This window comes from Glandiceps talaboti, chromosome 13 (genome assembly GCF_964340395.1).
Source record: "Glandiceps talaboti chromosome 13, keGlaTala1.1, whole genome shotgun sequence".
NCBI lineage: Eukaryota > Metazoa > Hemichordata > Enteropneusta > Spengelidae > Glandiceps > Glandiceps talaboti.
Window position 1 is genome coordinate 6575052 of NC_135561.1, and position 23882 is coordinate 6598933.

Here is a 23882-nt window from a genome sequence, read left to right on the forward strand (position 1 = left end):
GCATTGGACAGATTCAGGACGACTACTGCTGCATGCACTGGTGGTGTTTTGAAATTTGTGAACAGCGACACCACGCGATATAGAGAGGAAATGATAATACATCTAGCGCCACCTGGCGACCGTCTCGAGAATAGCGTATAAACGTAGTAGATGTAAGAAGGGCGTTGATTGGTTTCAAAGTAATGCCTCAGCCAATCAGAGGCATTATAACGACAGCGCTAAGCTCGTTCTCTTTTCTATTTCTATCGGCTACTGCGAGCTGAGAGTGAGAACATGGTAGGAAAACATCATATTTTATCCAACTTTAATGGAATCAAAGCCATTTTAAACATAAAAACTCGTTGTTCAGATATTAATTGATTAGATTGAGATGTTAGAAGGGCTGGATGGCCACGGTGTAGTGAAATAAAGTGACATAAATATGGCCCAACGTTTGTCAACATTATACGATGAATGTGATCGTAATGTATATCGGTGGATTATCGCTATCATGCAGTACCTTATGAATTATACTATAATATAACAGATATTTAACTGGCTGTATCCAAATTCCTTCCTGCAAATAATGAATTCTGTCGAAACGTCTCTTTCATTTCCCTAAATACAACTGCTAAACGTGTAGACATGACAGCCCTTGTTATCGTTGTGCATGTATGCGATGTGCATACAAGTTGTTGAAAGTAATGTACTGAACCATATTTATGATAAGGCCTTTACCTTACGTCAATTACTATGACTTTATATATTTGCTTGAGAATTTGAAAAACGCAAGGAAGTGGTCTACAACATAAAATGACAACTATACTATGTTGTATTGGAGAGGGGTAGCTTGGAATTCAGTCATACAGCCTTACAGTTACAGGGCTTTTTGGCTTTACCAAGACGAGGAGCCAAAAACCTAGTCTAGACTAGAGGCTATCTGAGACTTCGAGCCCTGCACGCCTGGATTCTAAGCTACAAGAGGGGCTAATAAAGTTGATTTATCATTTCGTGTTTCTGTAACTTAATAATATTGTCTATAGCTCTCCGACTATCAGTGTCAGTGTTGATATTCTTCTCTATAGACAACTTGAGATGGTCTGGTAGGGCCTTGTCGTTTTACATCATGTCAAGTCAATATAATAATACAATGGACAGTCATATTCTCAATACATATAACCCTCAAAGATTCCAAATGATGACTTTGTAAATTTCAAACCATGGAAATGTGACTATGTCTGTATATCTTATGAATAGCCGAAAGTCTAGTTTTATTTGTTAAGAACATATTGGAAGTTATTTTAGTATTACTAATCAGTAAGTCTAGAGGCTTTCCATGGCTTTGAAACTAAAGATGAGGTTTGAAACCACTAAGTGATAGCGTGTGTAGACTATTACAGTAATCATAGCTGTAGAATACTTCATGTAAAGATCCAGATTGTGTTCATGCAGATTATAATATTTTGTATATGTATTTGTTGTGTCACTAGGCTGCACACAAGACATTCCGTGTGAAGAAGAAGCTTGCTAAGAAGCTGAAACAAAACAGACCAATCCCACAGTGGGTGAGAATGAGAACTGGCAATACAATCAGGTATGTATACAGAGACACTAGCAGGGTTTTAGAATACTGAACTACCCTGAACACCTAAGTGATTCAACTAGTTTGTCACAATTATCAATAGTATATATGTTATGGTCAGTGTAGATGCAACAAATGTATGTTCACTAACTTACCATAGCTTGATGTGATCAGTATTATAGTCTGTGACTGTTGTTCATGTGTGTGGTTTGATATATTGTCTGACCAGTTTGCTTATACATGTAATAATCGACAAACTGGTCAAAAGACAAATTGAGCTGTGACTCCTGTTTGGTTGATGTATACCAGTTAGAGTTCCTCACTTCACCTTATCTATTTACATGTATTGACAGACTAAATTTGTACCTTAGCACTGTAGTTTTAGGCCAGAAATATGTTTTGCCTAAAACCTAAAACTGTACCATTATAGTGTCGAAGTGGATACAAACAACACACTTACCAACCAAATATTTACACTTTGGTGAAAATATGAAAATCTCAGGTTTTATGTTCAATGTTGAACTTTGGTAACAGAGAAAGAAAATCTCATAAAAGTTTATTTTCATTACAATTTTGGTTGGAAACCAAGTAAAACATCTGTGGGGAACACTAATAGATTCTATGTACATACATGTACCACCCTTAATGGACACAATGCGCATTGATTTCAAAACAAGATAAATCTACAAAATATATTCATATAAGAAGAGGGTCTGAAAGATCCATTATTGTTTCATACATGTAATATGTAGTATGGGGTAGTGAGTGGTGACATAGCAGCTCAACCAAGGATCTTCCAGGCTAGTATTAAGAAGTTGGCAACAGAATTCATAATTCAGCCAGCAGTCTTCAAAGTTTCATACATTTACTATTTGTAAATATTACAGGTATAATGCCAAAAGACGTCACTGGAGAAGAACCAAGCTCAAGTTGTAAGATGGAGTCCAGTGGTTTCCATCCATACTTTGTAAGATAGTGGGAAAATACACAGAATTTGACCAGGTACTCATGACCAAACCTGATACATGGATATACTCTATGGAACAGATAGATGGTGAAGTCCAAGAGAAGATATGAATATACCAATGATTTATTCAATCTGATTTACACTCAGAATCTTCTGTAAACCATGTCTTGTGCTGTGTATTTTGTGAATTTTTTCAGGAAGTAAAATATATTGTCATGCTTTCCTTGAATATACTGTCTGTGTATCATTTCTCTTATATTTAACGAACACCCAACCCCAACCCCAGCAGGTCATAAAATAGATGTCTTGTGTTCAATCCATTGTATTGCAAGATAGTCTATTAAAATAGTGTTTCTAGTATTAAAGGTCAACTTCACTCAGTATACATACATACATACATACATACATACATACATACATACATACATGTATTGGCTTTGTAGCAAGATTAGTATATTTACCTAGTGTGAGTCCATAGTGTATAGATACATTTATATCATTTCTACATACCAGTACTCTTAGCTTTCTCTGAAGGTGATCAACACAATATACAACAACACAAACACCATAGTATTGGTTTAAAATAGTAATTTATTTACAGTGGTTCACTGTACGTTCATGGCAGTATGAACTAAAACAATGAAACCCTTGCTGATAAAGGAAAGTGAACATGATTGCAAACTGTCACTAGAAGACTATCAAGTTCACTGTGTTAGTGCCATAAAGTCTATCGCTATCAAACTCTTGCAGTGCGCCCCATCAAAGTATGAATGACAAACTGCAACAAACATATTGATACATTACCAAAATGGGTATGTGTCTTTGTACAGAACTTAGTAGGGTCAGATTATAGATGTGTCGCTATTATACGTGTCATTACTGATAAATTCAGTCATAACAAATTTCAATTTCGGCACCTCTTACAGTTACCAAGGTTTGTTGTCTAATACATCACTTTGTACATAATATATGATTATATCTACCAATAGATGGGGTTTGTTTGCAACAATGAATATTGCACGCCCGTTCGGCAGCATTATCAAAGTAAACTGCTATTCAATTTTGCCACTCAGCAGGCAATGTTGTGAAGTGACTACTATAGCTAAATCTACACCAATGTGTTGCAGTACTTTATCGTTCATACTTTGATTGGAAACACTGTATCATATATTATATACAAGATGCAACCATAATTTGAGTTGCATACCTGTACCACTATAGGATCATTGACTGTACAACTTGCTATGCACCAAGACACATAAAGCATATGTCCCATTAATGGCAGCAAGTATTCATCTCTTTGGTAAATCACAAGTCACAAACTGGTAGTACATACATAGTTTAACTTTGTACAGTACAAGTACCAATGGATCTTTATATCTGTCCTGGATAACCACACTCTTCAGAGCAATGGTTTGTGAGTTACAACTGACATCAGTTGAACTGTTTGTGGTTCAGTAACTTAAACAATATTGATATGGTAACAATATCACTGTACATTTTCATACATCTGTCCAAAGACTTGTCACAGACAGAGCAAAGGTTACATCTAAAATGGAACAAAACTAGTCGTACAGCTACACGGCCTTCTCAGTGTCATGAATAATGTGACATAACTGTCTCTCCACATTACATCCAAGGAGTTATTTCCAGTCTGTAAATACAATATCTAGTCTTTCCATCTATGACCACACTGTGGGTTACAACATTTATAGAAGATTGTCATGGGTTCATCTGCCGATCTGGTCTGAATTTGCATGAAGTACGCCCTCGAGTGTTCACACTTGGGACATGTTTCTGAAAAATAAATTGATGAAATGTGAGATCATCACACAGCAAGTAATTTATTGTGTCAATATCGCATCCTCTATCTTCACAATGTTTCATCAAAAGAGGGCAGTATTTATGATGGTGTGTACTCTTACAGAGGAATGCAACTCTAGGAAATAAAGGTACCATGGTATGTTCATGAACTGTGGGTTCTGGAGATTCACTTCATAATTTTACATAACATAATTTTCGCTTGGTTGCCAGGAAAAACCAAATTGAAACTTCACTGTATTGTTGTTTCAGTGATGCACCATTAGTGATGGGTCTTAGCAGACATGAATATTCATTAGATGATCCCTCATTACTCCTGAGAGTTTATCTCCTTCAGACAAATAGTCATAAATATGAAAATCAATAGGAAAATGAGATTGAATCATTTTGAAATTCATAATACATGTATGATCTTTGTTAAATGATTTTCAAAAGGAGGGTGCAGTATATTGTAAGACTTGTCCAAATTTCTTATATTTTCACGTTTGTTTTCAATCTTCTCAATTTCAAATCATGGGTAAGAATATAGAATGATGGACCGACTGTACAATAAATTCACTTTCAAGTTAAGGTTAGGTTTGGGACTGGTTTAGTTTATATTTTATGACTTGAAATACATGTGTATATGATCTGAGATAGTGTTAGACCATATCAACTAACATGAATACCATTTGTAATGTCAAACACAGGTAATCCACTGCACTGTTCTACATGTATCCCGGGACCCCTATAGTGTTTGGCTTTATGATGATAACAAAACTCACCTTCAGTGGAGTCCACATTTTCCCAAGCTGCTGCTCCTCCTAAAACATCATCCAACTCCTTTAGTTTGGGATATTTCCTGCTAGAGATCTACCATGGAGAACAATCAATATAAATACCATATGCAACATAACACGTTTTCTTGGCAGATTTGATATTTGGCATTTACCATATGAAAACCAAGCAGCTTGTACAACAAAATAATGTAATAACACACCACCTCATAAAATATTAAATCATATAATTAATTTTTTATGAAGTCAAATTAGTTTTCATCCTTTCTTGTTACTATTATAATTCAATTTAAAGGAAGTCTAAGAATAGTGAAGTCTATTCATACAATGTCGATATTATCAGATCAGCTACAATGGAACTTTCTTACTTGTCTGTGATATAAGTTAATTTACTACAAACCTACTCGCTGAAGGCACAGATATGATTAGAAAAAATGTATAAATAATAATATATACAGAAATATTTTTTTTCAGAGTGATGATCAAATCATATTTAGTGGTCATGCATTTTTCAAGTTGAGATATTAATTAAATGTCAATGTCTTTGATAGTTAAACAATTTCAGGGTTCAGATTATAATAGTATATCCATATTCATATTAACCCACATTTGAATCCCCAGTTCATCAATTTGAGACAGTACATTTGCATCACCAAACATTTCCTATTAGTCAATTTCAGAATGACGTCATAATAACGACAATACTATTAAATGTTAAATTTGGCTATATGTCATCTATTACCTTTGTTTACCAAACTTACCTTTCTGTTGACGTTATGTACAAATGGACATGTGTTGCAGGCAAATCTGTAACATTTTTCACCTTCTTCTGCTACTAAGACATTGGCACATGTTGGACAAAACATCAACATATTGAACTGAACGTAATGCTTTAAAATGAGAATCCTAAAGTACACCTTATTCAAGACATGCCGTCAACGATTCAAGACCGGTCGATGTGTGTACATGTTGTGAAACTCCAGAACGGAAATGACAGCGCCGCCAATGTTCAGGTGTTGGATAATCTTTTACCGGTTGATAACCATTAGATCGTCTGCATTTTCATGGTTTTCTTGTTTTATATTTATATTGGTTGTCAAAAGTGTATAAATCAAATTCTTTTCCATCAATATAAGCCAAAAAGTGGCATTTTGAGGAGCAATACACTGGTGTAAATAATTAACAAACAGCTAAAAAGAAAATGGCTGCGCCCATTGAATGCATATGCATCGCAAGAGGAGAGTTCTTCTTCGCAAGTGTTCATTCGCTGTCCGGGGTGTTTGTCGTTGGCTAATTTTGAGAACAATGTGTTGAGTCGTCAGTGAGTGAAAAAAAGTGTTGCTTTAATTCATTCTACTTTATTCGGTTACCATAACTTGAAATATCGACAGCGCATGTGAAATGGATCCCGGACCAAGTTCAAGCTCCAGCAAAGTAAACACGATAAATGTTGTGCAACACACGTCAACTGATAGTGTACTTGCAATGCAGGAAGACACGTCAGAACTTTCACACAAAGAAGCCATGGAAATCGTACGGGAGGGTATGAAAACTATCTTACAGGACCCATTATTGGCTGGATTACCTACTGACGTCACACCCGAAGAAGTAACGTCTCAGATAGCGTTGGAATATGGACAGGCTATGACTGTGAACGTACGAAAACATACTGGGGAAACTGTCCGTATGTATTTGTTCACACTTTGTCCATCTCTAGTATTTCGAAAGGGAGGGGGTCGCTTAGTGTTTCCCAGAACAATTGCTTGAATCATATCTCGTCATATATTCATAAACATACATGCAGTCCTGCTTGCAGACGGACTAAGTGGGGACTCGATTCGGACATGGATGTAGTAGTGATGGAGATTCATCGATTATTCTGACAATGTCCCTTTCCATCTCCAAGTTTAGGGACATTGTCAGAATCGAGTCTCGTACTCCATCTGCAAGCAGGACTATTTGAATCTTAGTTATAAATGTTACCTAGCCAATCAAGACCAATGTTGCTATGACTACGCTCAACTACTGAAATGTGTATTTTTTCTTGAGTTATTTTTATCCTCCATTCACAGTCCCTTTTATCTCCAAACATGAGGGTATAAACTTATATTACTTCTTGTAATAATGGCAAATGACAATGTATGGTTTACAAATAAAAATTTGGTACTCGAAATGATGTTTTATCTGGATTTCTGGTTGTCTGTGAGATTACATTTGGGGAATTGCAGTGATCATGTGATCCAACAAGCAAAAAATATGGCTTTTGGTGAAAAATAATTGGCAGAGCTCTTGACCAATGAGAATGCTGGATTATGCAAGATTGGTCAGGTGATGTATAATACAGTGTATGACATTGAGAACATTTCTGTATTACTTGCTTGTGTTTGTCCACAAAAATCAGCCTGTATTGGTATATAGGACAACAAACTTACAAATTACAAAATATTCAGAGGATTCACAAATTTAGCTATCACTGTAATTTTTTGTCAACAGCTGTTGTTGTGCTGCAAGGTGCTACAGTACTGGATTTAAAGAACGCTATCAAAAGACACTTTACTATGAAACTAACAAGAGAAGGAAGAAAGAAACAGATCAGTTGGTAAGTTTTAAAACAAATCAAAATTATAGAAGCTATGTTCTGAAAAAAGTTTGCCATTCTGTGTACATACATATCACATATTTTTGTGCAAATGCATCTTCACACAACAAGGGAAGGTGTTTTCCACTATTATGCTACATTTTAGGAAAGGCATGTATATCTATAGTCTAGATCCTATCTGTGGCTTTGAATCTCAAGATCTCTCTTCACCCAGTCTAGCTCAATGAGAAATCATCAAGCAAAAGTTGTTCATGCAAATGAGTAAACCCCTAACTATTAGAATGATGTAAACAATGTATAACTTCAGTAACGACCTGATCTCACAAATCATAGGGTCTATGGACAAATGTACCATATTTAGATACTATGTAACTCACTAACTGTTCCCAATAAACACTGTCTTATTATTGGGCTGGATTCTGTGAACATAGTGTGAGTGAATCTATGGGTGGCTCATTGAAATTTGAAATTTCATCTAAGGACCTCAGTGAGCTAGACATGAGAAGTGATTCAAAGCCACACATAGCATCCAGACTAGTATATATTGTACACATACTACATTAAGTATGCCTGGGTCACACTTTTGTCATTGACATTTGTTATCTGTCTGATTCTTGTACTGGTCTACCAGAGGATCAAGTAATATCTCAACCAGTGAGAACTTTACCTGTGAATAACTTTCATTTAATATTTCTGATCTTGTAGGAGGTATATATGGAAAACCTATTGGCTGGTGTTTGATGGAGAAAGGCTGAGTGAAAATCACAAGAAGATCAAAGAGTATGTTTATTTTTTCATTGTATACATCCAGTGTGCCCTCTAAGGCGATTTGACGTGCCACTGACGCATACTGGAAAACACTGTATTCCAATATCCCAGTGTTTCTGATTTGTTTCTGTAATGGCTCTCACAACCTTCTGTACTGTATTTGAATTAGGTAGATTTTATAAACAATATTGTTGGATCATTCAAATTATGAATAACATGAGTAGATCATGTCTGTGCATAGTACAAAATGTAGACCAGTAGTACTATTCTATGTATGTATGTATGTATGTATGTATGTATGTATGTATGTATGTATGTATGTATGTATGTATGTATGTATGTATGTATGTATGTATGTATGTATGTATGTATGCAGTGATTTGATTGGCCAATAGAGACAAAGCTATTGATAATTCCATGACTCATGGCCAATAAACCACAAGTTCACACAGAGGTTACAATATTGTCTAATACCCTGTGTCTCCTATGTACATCGATCTATCCTAAAGGATGGTGAAGGCAAAGTTTGGTGTGAAATGCACTTGTCACGTGTAGCTATAGAAAAAGGTTGATTCTGGACAAAATCTAAACCTTATAGCTCCACTGATAAGACAGCACTAATGCAACAACCAAGGATTGAATTATGAGCCTTTAAGCATACTTTTTATCTGTCTTGCAGGTATGGTATTAAGAACCAAAGTGAAGTGAAGTTTGTCAAGCGCTATAGAGAGAATTAGCAGTGAAAAAAAGATCTGCATAGCTGTCAGGAGTGCAACGTTTGCTTTGCGTATCATGAACATGGACCATGGTTTATCAGCAGATTTTGCTGAAAACAACAATTTTGAAGTTCAGTGAAAAGCTACAACTTTGATACATGTATGTATCATGTTGGCCAAATGCCTAAAGTGGCCACCTTGTAATCTGCTCATTGATGTTTCGACCCCATCACTGCTATATGTAGCTGATTGGCTAAAGTGTTTGGACAAGATTTAAACCACTCTGGACACTGGTTCCTCTGGTTATCCATCTATATATAAATCAGTACCTAAACCAACGTGATTTCTGAGTGACAGATTTAAAACTATAAACTATATTTCTAACAGAGTTTAGAAAAGGAGCAGAGTATGGTATGAAAGCTACCGATAGTACCACTAATGGTCTGTGTTGGGCCAAGACACTACTGTATTTGCACCTTGAGCAGGTTGTGTGAAAGTACCATGTAAAACTTCACGTCACCTCATGCTAAACAGTAAACTTCTAGATCGAGTTTCAAATGACAACATATATGCCATGACCAACACCATGCCTTTTAATTATCTGTATAAGAACCCACCAGCTGAGGTTCGTAAGCACATTCTCTAAATGCCAGATACAAAGGTAGAGACCAGATGATCAATGTATATCATACTACATGTAGTATCTCACAAACATACAGCCCTTTATGTGCCCCATGTTAGGTGGAGACCAGGACGTCAACACGCACACACACACACACACACAGCCCTTTATGTGCCCCACATGTTAGGTGGAGACCAGGGCATCAGTGTACATCATACCTCACGTACATGACATCGTCGCAAACCACGGCCTGTTTTACGGCAATGTTTTTAACGAGTTATTTCGAAATGTAGTGGTAGAAATAATAACTCTGGCTTGCGAGAATGGTACATGAACATGTACATACATGATTTACTTTGGGATTTAGAGGGCTTGTTTCAAGTAGATTGCTGCACTCACCAATGATCATTGTGCTTGGAGTAAACTTTTGGTCACCTGCTCCACAGCCAAAGGATGAATAGGTTGTTATCTAATAGTTTCATTTTATGCAAAGACAAAAAAAAGACAAAAGTACAACACTACTGTGGTATATCAGTACAGTCCTAGATGGAAGACTGTCGTGTACATTTGTTTATTTTGCATATCTTTTTTAACACAATTTTTTATTTTCCATCATTCTAGTTTTAGTAAAAACTATGCGAGTGACAATAGATTCTGATATACTTTTCTCTAAAACATTCAAATATTTACAGAACACTGTTTTCCAGAAATGTCCATGTCTAAAGCTGAATAAAAATCTTAAAAAGCTCACACATGGTCTGGTGTATGTAACTGAAGTAAATTTATCACATCTAACATTGCACTAAATCTCATACTAATGTACAACCATAATACCATCATATTGAAAGGGAAAATCTACTAAACTCAACTAAATTTGCTAAATAACTTTTCACCATTCCGATTGTTGGACCACTTCAGACTTGAATTACAGCAAAATACATATTGTGTTAGGGTATATGTCTTTGAGTGTATAGTAAAGACTTGCTTCACCAAGAACCACATTTTTGGACCCAAATCACACATTTGCTGTGCGATCATTTTGATTACAACAATTTCTCAGCGAGACACCCACAGTAACATTCCCTTCAAATATCAAAATAATCGGCCCAACAGTTTTAGAGTTTAAGCCATCCATCCACACACACACACACACACTCACAAACTGAGCTGCAGACACTGCACTATACCTGTAGCACTACTGAACCTAAGCTGAGCTAAAATGACCAAATGAAAGGAATATTCCTTTGAATTTTACACACAAATTCTAATCAACAATGTTATGCTAAAATTGTAAATAAATAAACTGTATCTTGGAATGATATAATTCAATATGTTCATCAGGTCGGTAAAACATAGTAATAATATGTCCTTGTATCATAGCCAAGGGTTCTATTTACTTAAAAGTAACATTTCACCTGTTCAGGTCGACATGCTTTGTCAAACTATCCATTGGCAGGCTTTACTACAATGCATCACTGACAGAGAATAGGACAGTCTAGTCCTTACACCATATTTGGAAGTGACCATTTACATATATTACCATATCATGACATTTTCCTGGTAAATTAGATAATAGCTCCACATCAGAAGACATGGGGGCAACACCATGAACAGGGACAAAGGAACATACCAATTACATCATGATCACGTAATCGCCACCTAGCAGTAAAGCCAGCAAACAGACAGTTTGACAAAGCCTGTCGACATGAACATGCGAAACTTTACTTGTAAATAATTGACCCCTTGGTCATGGTACAATAACTAATTATTACTTGGAATGATAGAAGTTGAAATAATGTAATTCAAGATGGCTGTTGGAAAAGAAATGACACTTACTATGACACACCTTGAAACGCGTAATTTAAATAACTTTTATGAAGAAGCGGGTCACACAAAACTACTCATACATAATATTTCTATGAAATATGTTTCATGTCGAGTAGTTATGTTAAAGATATGCAAAATATTTACAAAGTTATAATAGTGAAGAAATTCACGTCAGTAACAACAACAACAACACAGTAAAGAACAAATACATATGTTTGTTTACAGCTACACAAAAATACAAAATCAGACTGAAAAAATATAATATAGGGTGGCGGTTCATGTTTCAATGCATCACTAAGCTGTGTGTGTGATATGCCATACAGGACTATACAATGTATATCAGTCTCAAAACTCTCCCTGTAACGTAGTGGTTAGTGCTTAGGATTAGCAGTCAGGAGGTCATGGGTTCAAATGCCACTGGAGACTGGAAATTTTCTATGACCAATCCCAGGTGAGTGTTCTACAGAGTGAATAAGCTGTATCACTCATGTTTCACTTACAAGATGAGTGTAAATGTAGAAGGACGTCTTGTGCAATGACCCTAACAGACTGGGAAGATTAACACACACAGAGCCCACAGGCCTGAGTGACTCTGGGATAACCTGTGGACTGACTGGGAAAGCTTTGACAGTTCCACAGCAACGCGATATGGAGCATGCAACATAGGCTAGGTCTACGTTGCACATAGTCCCAAACCTGAGTGCATTTCTGTAGAAATGTATGATTGTGTTTATGTATGTATATGTCTGGGCTGGGCTGTTGACCCTATGCAATCCGTATGCTCTACTGATAAGAAAACACTAATGTGACAACCTCGAATTGAAACCTGGCCTTTAACAATAACATGACTACATTGTATATCTTTCTTGTAATAATAAGCATAAATATACCATTCAAAAGTTGCATGACCTCAATTTAACAGAATTATTTTAGTCAAAAAGTATATGTAATCCTCTACTTTGTCAATATGTATGGGGGAAAAGTCAGTCTTTGTATTTTGTTCAATTATCTAATCTCTGAATGTACACGAGATGATTGCGATTCACTTCGTCCCATTTTCAACTCGTCCCATTTCAACTCGCCCCATTTTCAACTCGCCCCATTTTTAACTCGTCCCATTTTCAACTCGCCCCAACAACAATAGGAAACGTTTATAAATCTAAACGATACATGGACTCGAAGTACGGAGACCGAAACATTTACATGATTTTACCTACGTAGGCAGTCGAAGCGTAGCAAATGTAACATTTCGTAGCAGAAAGTGGTGTGGGTTTTGGCTAAGTGTTTGGTAGATCTAGAACTTATACTAGCACAACAACTTTAAATTTCCTCAGTCATGGAATATCACTTTTCACATTAGGACTTAATGTTTACAACCCAAATAAGAAATAATAATGATAATAACCAGGGAGAATATTAGTGACTGACACGCTTACGACTTCCGCGCGTACGGGTTTTGGAGACGTGTCTCCTCTCCCTAGTTAACGCAACTAAGTATTGTAGTATGTGTTTACAGCGCAAGTGGTACTTCATTAGTGGAATAAGAGATACCACAGACCCTCCAAACTGAGTACTACTAGCTTCGATTTCATATATGCACAGGTAAATTATATTGCAAGAGTTGGGGCGAGTTGAAAATGGGGCGAGTTGAAAATTGGACGAGTTGAGTGGGACGAGTTGAAATGGGACGAGTTGAAATTGGGACGAGTTGATCCGTCACCCACGAGATTACCCTGTATCTGTAAACAGGTTTGCAGTTATCATCTTGATGTGCATATGATATGAAAATGTATCAATTCTAATTGAAATGTTGATACCATATTCTGTGTAATATAGCAACACAAAATACACAGTTATGATTAAAAACTTAAATGTAAATGACAACAAAAATTTCATGGATACTGTCCAATTGTATCACGGGAGAGCTTGCTTCTATCTAAAGTCTTAAAAGTCCAAAACTTTTTCATCTTCAACAAGTGGAAGTACAATCACTTAACAATATAGTAGATAGTAGTGCAAGCTGCACTAGCTGTAATTGGAGCATTATATTTTTGACTAGACAACCAACAATATATCTACTGAAAACAGTTAAAATACCAATAATTTGTCATTGTATATGATAATTAGATGTCAATTTTATCCACAAGTATTATAGTAACAGGTTGAAATCATGATTGTGTTGGTGCGCTGATTTTTGGGTACTAATGAATTTGATTAGATTTACTGTGGTATACATGTACAGCTACTCAAACATGTTTACTACCCACAGGTGACTGAAAGTGATTCACTACTGTTCAGGGTGTAATATATTATGAGCACTTCATTATATCTACCAAAACAGTTTCAAAAACATATTCCAGTTGTAGCTAGTGCATCTTTCAAGCTATTTTTTCTATGTGGATCTCATCACCATCCATGATATCAAATCTACTAACTGGTAAGGATTCCAGGAACAATTCCTGGAAAATAGGTTCACCATCGTCCTCCTCCATATTTTTTGACAAATGAAAGATTCGGACTTTCCTGGGGAAAAAGGCAGAGAATATTAATTTCTGTAAGTTTTCTTTGGCAATGTTTTTTATTTCTAAATAAGTGATGTGCATATGTACTTATTAGTACTTGACAGTTGTGCCAGGTTTGGTTGAAATCGACCTGTGTGTGTCCAAGTTATGGCTGTACATGGACAGACAGACATATCTGTGCAATGAAATCTGCAGTGCTAGACAGGATCAGACATTCACATAGGGATAGATTGGATGATGGACTTGAACTGTTGCTGTGTGAAACTGTAAGCTAATTTTAGGTATGAATATAAAACTGTTAGCATATGGCTAAGCCTCTGTGGATGGATGTTAATTGACATCTGCAAATGTGAAGGATCTAGGCTACGTAATAACAGGAGTCGTTTAGGAAGGCATAAAACAATGCGGCCTAAGTAACTCTGTATGATGAGTCAAGCTCTGTAGTATTAAAATGAAAGAAGTCAGAACTCCTAAGATGTTAATGAAACTGACAACAGTTTTTGAGGAAATAAAAAATAGCATGAACAACAGACATACTTACTTTATTGTGGAATGTACCAAACTAGAACAATACAATTTGAGCTTGCCAATTGGCTGTAATATGTAGATGCTACTCTGCTCTAAAGGGCGCCCTCTATAGACAAATGTAACATCAGCATATTTCTTCAGAGATCGGTGCTTGTACACTGTGTTGCTCGTAGTCGGTTTGCCTGAAGAGATACAAAATTTTCATTCACAAACTTATACTTAGGTTGTTATATGGTGTGAATTGTTTATATGTTAGGTAACTACAGTTCTGAGAAGGTGCAAACTTTTAAAAGTAGATACAACAACACAATGTGGTTAGTTTTAACCCTAGGGGTATAGTCAGCATCAGTAATAACAATAAGCATGGATACGTACCATATTTCTCAACAAGCTCCTGGTACCTGGAAGGAGGGGATTCGTTTTCTGTAAAATATTTCACATAGTGCATCTCGGCCTTCTCTCTTTCATCATTGGATACCTCACTGCCATTTAACATCTTGATATTTGGCAAACTGAATAAGGACAGATCATAAATACACAAGAGATTAATAAAAGAAAACTGATGAGGAATGACAATTAAAGGATAAATACACTAATTAGTAGTAGCCCTTGTAATTGGCTATACCTAGTGCTAAATTCAGTAGAAGCATCTGGCATATTGAGGGCTTACACTTCTTTCAAGCACCTGGCATATTAAGGGTTCAAACTTCCATGAAGCACCTGTTGTATTGATGGGCCTAAACTTCCCACAAGTACCTGTCATATTAGACTGTAACATTAACATACATCATGTTGTTCAGCCCTATCACTGTATCAGGCTTCGTGTGAGTGCTTGCTGATAGCATGGCATGACTATCTGTACCTTACAGACTACTCTAATGTTTAAGGCTCAGCAGACTTCCTAGAAACACAGGGGTGGCATATCAGAGACTTGAACCATTGACAAAAGAACTTAATCTATCAAAAACTCAAACTTGGTAGAAACTTGTGAACCACAATAAAACACTCTGCTTACATCCTATGACATATCAAATATACATGTATATCAAAAAAACTTGGTAGACAGTGCAACATACACAACACCCAGTCATTCAGTCTGTGTAAGGTAACATTCTAGTGGCCACCCTGTACTATTGCTATGATTCAACGTAATCAGCTGTATGTAAATAATCTTGCTATGTTTTTTCCCACCATTTGCTGAATCAAGGAAAATAATGGGGCTAAAACATTTGACAAAATGTTTTGACAAACCTTGCCAGGAAAAGTTTTCTTCTTTCTTCAGAAGACAATTCTTGAAGAAGTTTAATACCCTGACAGAAAAAAAATAAGTTTTCTTTGAGAAAACTAGAAAGTGTTTTGTCATGACTAAACCAAACTTGTGCGATTACAGGTCCATGCCATGGGTGAAGTGCTGCGAGCACAGTGTGAGAACACAGTTTTTGCCCTGGTTTGTTCATGATGACACTGAATATTTTGCATTATGGCGTCATAAGTTTTTCGCTCAATATTTAAGCAAAGTTAATGCAATTTGTAAATCCATGATACCAAACTATGAATTAAACTACGGGTTGACATACATTGTCCATCATTGTGTACGGATCACACAGGAAAATCAAAGATTTGTTTCAACAATACAAAGCAGTTATTCTTGAAGATAAACTTCAGCTGCTGTTTTTATAATAAATATAATACTTTTGATAATCATTCCGTACATACCTTTATCCTCAGATTTGTCAAGAGAGGAAACTTGGACAATTCGGCAAAATCCTGCCAACTGGAGAGATGAGTTTCACTCACACACAGTGTCACCAGAGATGGAAATCCTATCGCTGAGTTTTTAGAGTCAACTTTCTGTTCATTCTCATTTTTCACACCATTTTTCTCATTGACATTTTCGCAAGATACAAACACATCCTCTGTGTCGCCTTGCTCTACTCCTCCATTCATGTTTGCATCACTTGGTAGTCTTGTTACATTTTGTACCTCTGATGTACGATTTTCTGAGTTTTCCATTTCAGCCTCCGTATTCTCCTCATCTGGTAAAGAGTTCAACCTCACCACATTCATCACAACAAAGTCCAAGAAATCCTGGACTTCCTCTGTAACATTTTCCTCCATTTCATCATCACCTTGGCTACCATCACCATGGTTACCGTCTCCATTACATCCATGACATTCATATTTAGGTTCTATATTTATAGTTTCCTGGTATTCCACATGTTCAAGTGGATTTCCAGACAGAATAAGATTCTTCAAAAGCGGTAACAGGCCAAGTTTAGTCACACTTTCCCATCTATGTACAAAAAATATCAACAATCAAGCTAACATATAAATCAGAAATTTACATTTAAGATTTTTACTGTTTTGATGATGCACTTCCAGTATTGAGTTATGAATGAGAAATGACAGTTTTGACTTTCAAATTATGACGATGTTACTGCACCCTTCCAAATTACACCTACAATTTATGTTTCTTGCAACATAATAGTACATAATACTCTTTTGCCAAAGCACATCAAGAGACCCTATCCAATGTGCTTGCCCTATGTCAGCATGATGTTAACACCCTGCTGATGCAGCATTGCACCTTCCAGTTGCTACTGCATGCTGGTCAGGTATTAGTGTCTGCCTGGTGATAGTACTGCGGTAGCCTGGTGTTAACATTGGATTGATGTAGGCATCAACCTTTTCAGTTGAAACCACACTGGTGAGATGTTAATTCTACTCTGTTGTTAGCTAGCTTGGTGTTAACATTTAGCTGTTGCAGGCATCGACCCTTCCAGTTGCTAAAACATACTTGTTAGGTGTGTGTGCCAGCCTGGTGTTAGCACTGGGGCCAGCCTGGTGTTAACATTTGACGGGTGCAGGCATTAACCCCAGCCCAGGTGCTAACACATGCTGGTTCTGGCAGCACAGTATTAGCAGTGAGTTAGCCCAATACTACCACAATACTATCCAAGTCAGAAAGGGATTTGTGAACTTTATTTTACATCTATGAGAAACCCCAGTGACGACACTAGAGTGAGATTGGGGTAAGAATGGTTACCATTACATTAATCAAGATACAATGTATACACTAAGAAAAAGTATCATTCATCTGATCATATGCACTTCTTTTACAATCAGTACTATATATATCAGTGGATATTTTACCTTGTAATATTGTTGTTGTTGAGTCTCAGACATTGTACAGTAGACAGAGTATCCAGCAATTCCTTGGTGTCATTGTGTTCAACCCCCTTATATCCTGTCAAATCAAAGATCAACAATGAACTTGATCAAGTACCAGTTAGATAAAAGTCCTATGTTAACAGAAGTAAAGATGTATAAAGTTAGACTAAATGTTTACGTAGATAAAATCTACCAGAGTTTCCATGGATTTTACTGGGGTTTTACTCAAATTGATACGAGTTACACAATTATATGCAAGATTCACCAGATTTCCCCTTTATGTTGCCAATGTTCCCAAACTTTGCTAAAAGGCTGTGCATACAGTAAATCATAGTCATATATTGTATTGTGCTGGGCTGTGCTTTGCTGTGGTGAGTTAATGTGTTGTGTTGTGTTGTGTTGTGCTGTGTTGTGTAGTGCTGTGTTGTGTTGTGTTGTGTTGTGTTACACATGTTGTGTTGTGTTGCGTTGTGCTGTGCTGTGTTGTGTTGTGTTGTGTTGTGTTGTGTAGTTCTGTGCTGTGTTTTGCTGTGCTGTGTTGTGTTATATGTGTTGTGTTGTGGTGTGGTGTGGTGTGGTGTGGTGTGGTGTGATGTGATGTGGTGTGGTGTGGTGTGGTGTGGTGTGGTGTGGTATCTTGGGGTGTGCTGTGGTCCGTTCTGTTATGTTTCTCTGAAATGTTTTGTACTGTATAGGCATTCCATTTCATAATGCTAGTCAAGTTTAGGATTTTAATACTGGTATTTATAACCACATAATATCAAGAACACCTCTTGTGAGTCTCAATGAATGTGTGAAGCCCATAGAAATAACATTAACTGAAAGTGCAGGAAAGTGCAGAATAGAACTTTGGGCTGACGTATTCCAATCAGCTTCATGCACATACAGAGAGATTCCTCATCCTTGTTCTGTACTTGTTAATACTGATCAGCAAATTCCACTTCATTGAATACATCTGTATGTTGCTTACCATTTGTACACAGATGCAATTCTTTCAGTTTTGGCATGTGTTTGGCTAATCTTGTCACATCTTGCCAAGATACTTCTGTTCCATTGAGGACAAAATTTTCCACAGCAACAAATCCCTTTTCAATGTCATCAAGACAACCCTGAAAAAAAAACAGAGAACTGTGTGTGACTCACACTAAATGATATGTGTACCTCGTACATATTTTATTTTAGCTACTAGAACATTTATCCTAAACTACATGAATGCTTCTAGATCTAAAAGACAAATGTAGACATAAAACTACATTATACCATGCATGAGCCAAGTTGAACAAAAAATATGGAATATATACTCTATCTACATCATGACATCACATGTCTATGTCACAACAATACATGCCTATGTCATTGGTTCTGCTGTATTCGAAATATGACTTTCCTGATTTTTCTTTGATATTACTGGCACTGGTATAATTATGTTATTCTCCAATATTTTTCTTCATTCAGCTGGAAAATACTTGTGACCTAATGGTTGTCACTATGAGTCTAGCGACTTGTAGAGACAAAGCCCCCTTAGATCACTCATTTTTCCTTGGCTGAATGAAGAAAAATATTGAGGAATCAAGCCAGTGTAATCTTTACACATGGATATCAAGCCATTTTCCATGACAAGTACATAATTTCATGGCAAACATCAAAATTCACGCATTTTTATCATGAAATATGTTCATCTGGTTGGTGAAACATAGTAATTATTAGTTCTTGTATCATGACCAATGGTTCTATATAAATACAAGAACAACATTTCGCCTGTTCAAACTGTCAATCTGTTTGTTGGCTTTAGTGCTAGGTGGCATCGTAGTGATAACATGATGTACAGACATACAGATAATGTAATTAGTATGCTTGGTCACAATACAAGAACTAATTTTTACACTCACATATTTTGAATTCATATTAACAAATACCATAACAATTGTTCATAAAACCAAGGTCTGAGTAATAAGACAAATTATCTTTACCTGATGATTTTGCAGTTTGTTGTAACTAAGATTGACAAATTTGAGGAATGGCAGTTGTGCCATGATAGGAAGAACTTCAGACCATGTCTTGATATTGTTTTTGGCAAGGTCCAAATCCACTACATTAGGACATAGGGTTTCCAGACCATTGGTCGGTAAGCCGGCATGAGTGATAGCACAATTATCTAACACCTGGAAGGAAAACAGAAAACTCAGAAATCAAAAAATGTTTTCTTTTATGTGAATTTATGTACATGTATTGTGTTACTAGTTTAATTAATTTCAATACATAAGTATCAGAACTCTTGTATTATTGAAAAGTTACTAGCATTTGTAAAAAAAATTCTTGTCACATGACATCATTATTACATGTACTTCATTTAAGCCATAACACGAGGAATGAGTCACTGTAAATATTGTAAGATAACTGAGGTACTTATAATGTAGGAGATGATGTCATCGTGTATACTGTCTATGCAAAACTTTGTTGAGTGACCACCGTTCTTTTAACATATATATAGTGTACTGGCCAAGGTTGAATTAGGATTAACATTTTGGTATGAAAACAGTTATCTAACAGAGAGGTACTGGTCCAGAACAAACGAATGGTCAAATGTAATATCCTTATGGTTCTACTGAATCCCTGGCCTTTAATTTCTAGGAAGATCCCTTTGGTTCTGAACCACATCCATTATTTTACAACCAGTGACAGGCAAGCATTTACAAGTGGAATTGATGCAAACAGGGAAAGTAAATGAATGAATTGGACCCAACATTGGCACAGCATTGTTGTATATCCTCTTTACAGTGTAAATTTTTTTCTGAATGTGAGTTGTTATGTAAAGGGGGGGGAGGCTGGGGACATAAAACTGTTGTAATCAACCCATGAAATGTAATATGGGTCTCTATAACTCCTACATGTGGTGTCAAGTGCATGTGTCAAGTGTTATTAATGCAATTCCCTTGCATGTATATTACTCTCCCTGGCAGTGATTGTAACAAGTTCTGCTTGTAAGTTGTAAATGCTTGTCTGTCACTGGTTGTACTATGCACTGTAAGATAAAGTCGTCGTTGGACATGTTGCTTCAAATTATTGAGCATGAAGTGATATCAATGACTATATTTGACAAGATTAGTTAATGCAATGTTGGATCAAGTCAGGATTAAAATCTGGATCTGAAAAATTAGTTTCAGCTTTCTGCCACAACTACACTAATGACAACACTAACTCCAGATCATATCAAACATTGGTTCTGCCACTGAGTAGTTTCCATAGAAATCAAAAGTTACACACAGCAAAGTTTCATCACGTGATTTCAGAGTATAAATTTGGCACACAAACTATTTTTTTCATGGGGTCAATGAACCTTTAACACCATACATGTATGTTGAGTAGACTCTTCAACTCTATCTTGTAAAATCCAGGAGAAATTCTGATGAATTACATAAATAAAGGCCTGTGTGGGAGGAATATATTATATAACATACCACGTTATGAAGGAAACCAAGTTCCGCAGAGGAATTTCTCCTTCTTCTTGAATTTGAATAAAGATTTGTCAGTGATGCCTGAAAAACATAAAAACAAAACATATTTTTAAAAATAGATGTCATAATTTTGTTGTGTTAACACAAAATTTAATGATTTCCATGTGTAACATGAATATTATGAGACAATTATTGAAGGTAATATAGCTAACCCATAACATTATTTTTAAATTATTACTCTATAACATCGTTGTCTGTATGCTCTGTTTGAACAGTGTTCTGAGATACTGTACCTGTAAGTGGTTGAGAGGATTACTCAATGTATATGATTTGAACATGAACTCCTATGGTATTGGGTAAAATACAGGAAGGATGCGCTCATGCACTCTCATCAGAACAACAAAGACAACAACAACACTTGAAGAAAATAGAAGTAAATAAAGAAATTGAGCCATATTCACTACATCAGATTTTTAATCAGATTGGTTTCAAAGTTAGAATTTATACAAATCCTGTGCTTTTGTACAAATTTCAACATCAAGCCATATTTGTATAAATAGTAATCAAAAGACTACTCATGGCTATTTATAAACTGCCCAGACAAGTAGACACATAGACACTGGCTGTATCCCTGGATGGTCAGTCATTTGTAAAAGGTTGTGTGACTCATCCAAAATACATAAATTTGTATATGTAAATAAGGTATTACATCACCACTATGGTAAATAACAGTGACCAGCAAAATAAAAATAATCTGTTGCAGATACAGTAAAAGTATAAATGAAGTAAAAACTGTACAGAAAGTTATATGGAACTTTTGTAAGTGTTTATCGTTTTAGATTAAAATTTAGGTATTAAAATAGCTCTCTGGCAGTGGTTTAGAGCAAAAGAATGATTCTATGCTATGTAATCCTTATAAGCTCCACTGGTAAGATAACACTAATCTGATAACCTGGGATTAAAACCCTGGCCTTTGAATCTTAAGATTAGGGGAAATAAAATTGAGGCATGACAGTTAACTGCCAAATCATACAATGAAGTATTACTAGGTTTAGCTTACACCATGGTATGTACATGGTTTAGGCATAGACCCTCCTCCACCAACCTTGGTGAAGGGTCTATGGTTTAGGATAGGATGTAGCAGACATATCACATTCCCACAAAGTTGTCTTAAATTTTCACACGTCGTCGGACTCCAAGATCCAGGAAAATGTGTTGTATACTATATTATATAATAGTACATGATTGCTGAATTAGTCATACTAAACAAACTTACACACATGTCTATGCAGTTGTATACAATACATGTACTGTTTTATACATAAATTTATAAGTACATCACTACATGCATGAATGGTGTACATCATCATCAGCTACTAGTACTTAAATTCTCTGTTTTTCTTCCAAAGTTCTGGGTATAGTCGAATTTACTTTGTCAATAAACCCTGTGCGTTACTCAAATATCTGAAAAGGGAAAACACTTTAAGGAAAAACTGTCGATTCTGTGACCTCGCGTACATACGTAATGCTGGCTGCAATCCAAAATACAGCACTGTTTATGTATATTAAGGAACCCCTCTCTTATCTGCATACAATGCGCTATTATTATTACACACATGCAAATTGCAATGGATCATAATAACGATCACATATAAACGTAAATATCACCGGTGGTTTACAACGGAAGTCCCGTTGCAGGTTTGAAAACTCGCTATTTTTCTGACCACTTAGACATGATATTAAACATCTCGTCATTACCTCACAATATTTGTCTCTGAGAGCCCGTACAAATGAATTCTCCTCATTTTCTTTCTCCATTTCTTCTGCCCCTGGCTCGACCTCTGTTTTGATTTCGTCAACGACTGCCGATGTAGCAATCACCGAATCGTTGGCCTGGTCTGCTGTCAAATCGATTCTCCAGTACGCCATAATGGTGTCTGTTCATTCACATATAGTATTTGAGTACTGTACGATCAGCTGTAAGAAAAAAAAATTGTCAGAAAATGAACTCAGATCTTGAATTTAGCACATGACTCATACGAATGTACCAGACTTCGGACGTCTATGTCGCTCTTCTTTGTTTTGAAACTGAAATGCAAATTTATGACTCAATCTGAGCATGCGCAAAAGACAAGACGGGGGGGGGGGTGTTAATGTTGCAAATGGGATAAATCTATAAATAGTCACGAGTAGAACTGAAATAAGACCCAATTAACAAATTCATAAAATTATGATTCTCTAAACAATCATAACAAAGACCACATAAAAGTCAGCTGCTCTGTTGGCACAACAAAGTTGATTCCAATTGGTCAATTAATAACATTATTAAAACTTATATAATGCTAATTGCATTGTGAAAACCAAACAGATCTTCAAGTGTCTATAATTTAGGTAACCATACCGTTCTCATAGTAATAAAATAAAACAAGTTAGTTGTGAACGACATGCATGTAGGTATAGTTATGAACCGCACGTTACAAAATTGGTAATCAAGAAAAGAAAATTCACATTGCTTCTACATATGGAAAAAAATGATTTGTTGCAGGACT

At 36.1% G+C, this 23882-nt stretch overlaps 3 protein-coding genes across 4 annotated transcripts; 1 reads left to right on the top strand and 2 right to left on the bottom strand.

Moving 5' to 3' along the window:
* Positions 1 to 3179: 3179 nt before the first annotated feature.
* On the bottom strand, positions 3180 to 6096 carry LOC144444654 (DNA-directed RNA polymerase III subunit RPC10-like). Its single transcript, XM_078134152.1, has 3 exons — positions 5887 to 6096; positions 5114 to 5201; positions 3180 to 4325 (listed from the first exon to the last, which is right to left on the bottom strand). Exons 1-3 carry the CDS (start codon positions 5995 to 5997, stop codon positions 4198 to 4200), a joined length of 327 nt encoding a protein of 108 aa, XP_077990278.1. The 5' UTR covers positions 5998 to 6096; the 3' UTR covers positions 3180 to 4197.
* A 249-nt stretch (positions 6097 to 6345) lies between these two features.
* Positions 6346 to 9643, top strand: LOC144445081 (U11/U12 small nuclear ribonucleoprotein 25 kDa protein-like). The gene is made up of 4 exons (XM_078134632.1): positions 6346 to 6809; positions 7619 to 7724; positions 8430 to 8504; positions 9172 to 9643. The coding sequence occupies exons 1-4, from the start codon at positions 6527 to 6529 to the stop codon at positions 9227 to 9229; spliced, it is 522 nt and encodes a 173-aa protein (XP_077990758.1). The 5' UTR covers positions 6346 to 6526; the 3' UTR covers positions 9230 to 9643.
* A 722-nt stretch (positions 9644 to 10365) lies between these two features.
* On the bottom strand, positions 10366 to 23394 carry LOC144444510 (tubulin-specific chaperone cofactor E-like protein). Of its 2 annotated transcripts, none has more exons than XM_078133950.1 (10): positions 23092 to 23394; positions 21337 to 21414; positions 19849 to 20040; positions 18849 to 18987; positions 17861 to 17954; positions 16424 to 17000; positions 15959 to 16017; positions 15064 to 15219; positions 14721 to 14873; positions 10366 to 14180 (listed from the first exon to the last, which is right to left on the bottom strand). In XM_078133950.1, exons 1-10 carry the CDS (start codon positions 23260 to 23262, stop codon positions 14036 to 14038), a joined length of 1764 nt encoding a protein of 587 aa, XP_077990076.1. In that variant the 5' UTR covers positions 23263 to 23394; the 3' UTR covers positions 10366 to 14035. The 2 variants fall into 2 exon arrangements, with proteins under 2 accessions (XP_077990076.1, XP_077990075.1); XM_078133949.1 differs by having other exon boundaries at positions 10367 to 14180; positions 14721 to 14889; positions 15083 to 15219.
* Between the last annotated feature and the right edge of the window lie 488 nt (positions 23395 to 23882).

Bases quoted from the DNA above. Each gene is read 5' to 3' on its own strand.
- LOC144444654 (XM_078134152.1), bottom strand. From the start codon at position 5,997: ATGTTGATGTTTTGTCCAACATGTGCCAATGTCTTAGTAGCAGAAGAA. The intron at 5,202-5,886 runs GTAAGTTTGGTA...TCTCCATGGTAG, and splicing joins TACATAACGTCAACAGAAAG to ATCTCTAGCAGGAAATATCC. The intron at 4,326-5,113 runs GTGAGTTTTGTT...TTTATTTTTCAG, and splicing joins AAATGTGGACTCCACTGAAG to AAACATGTCCCAAGTGTGAA.
- LOC144445081 (XM_078134632.1), top strand. From the start codon at position 6,527: ATGGATCCCGGACCAAGTTCAAGCTCCAGCAAAGTAAACACGATAAAT. The intron at 7,725-8,429 runs GTAAGTTTTAAA...CTGATCTTGTAG, and splicing joins AGAAAGAAACAGATCAGTTG to GAGGTATATATGGAAAACCT. The intron at 8,505-9,171 runs GTATGTTTATTT...TCTGTCTTGCAG, and splicing joins AATCACAAGAAGATCAAAGA to GTATGGTATTAAGAACCAAA.
- LOC144444510 (XM_078133950.1), bottom strand. From the start codon at position 23,262: ATGGCGTACTGGAGAATCGATTTGACAGCAGACCAGGCCAACGATTCG. The intron at 18,988-19,848 runs GTAAAGATAATT...TTTTTTTTTCAG, and splicing joins ACAAACTGCAAAATCATCAG to GGTTGTCTTGATGACATTGA. The intron at 17,955-18,848 runs GTAAGCAACATA...TTGATTTGACAG, and splicing joins ATTGCATCTGTGTACAAATG to GATATAAGGGGGTTGAACAC.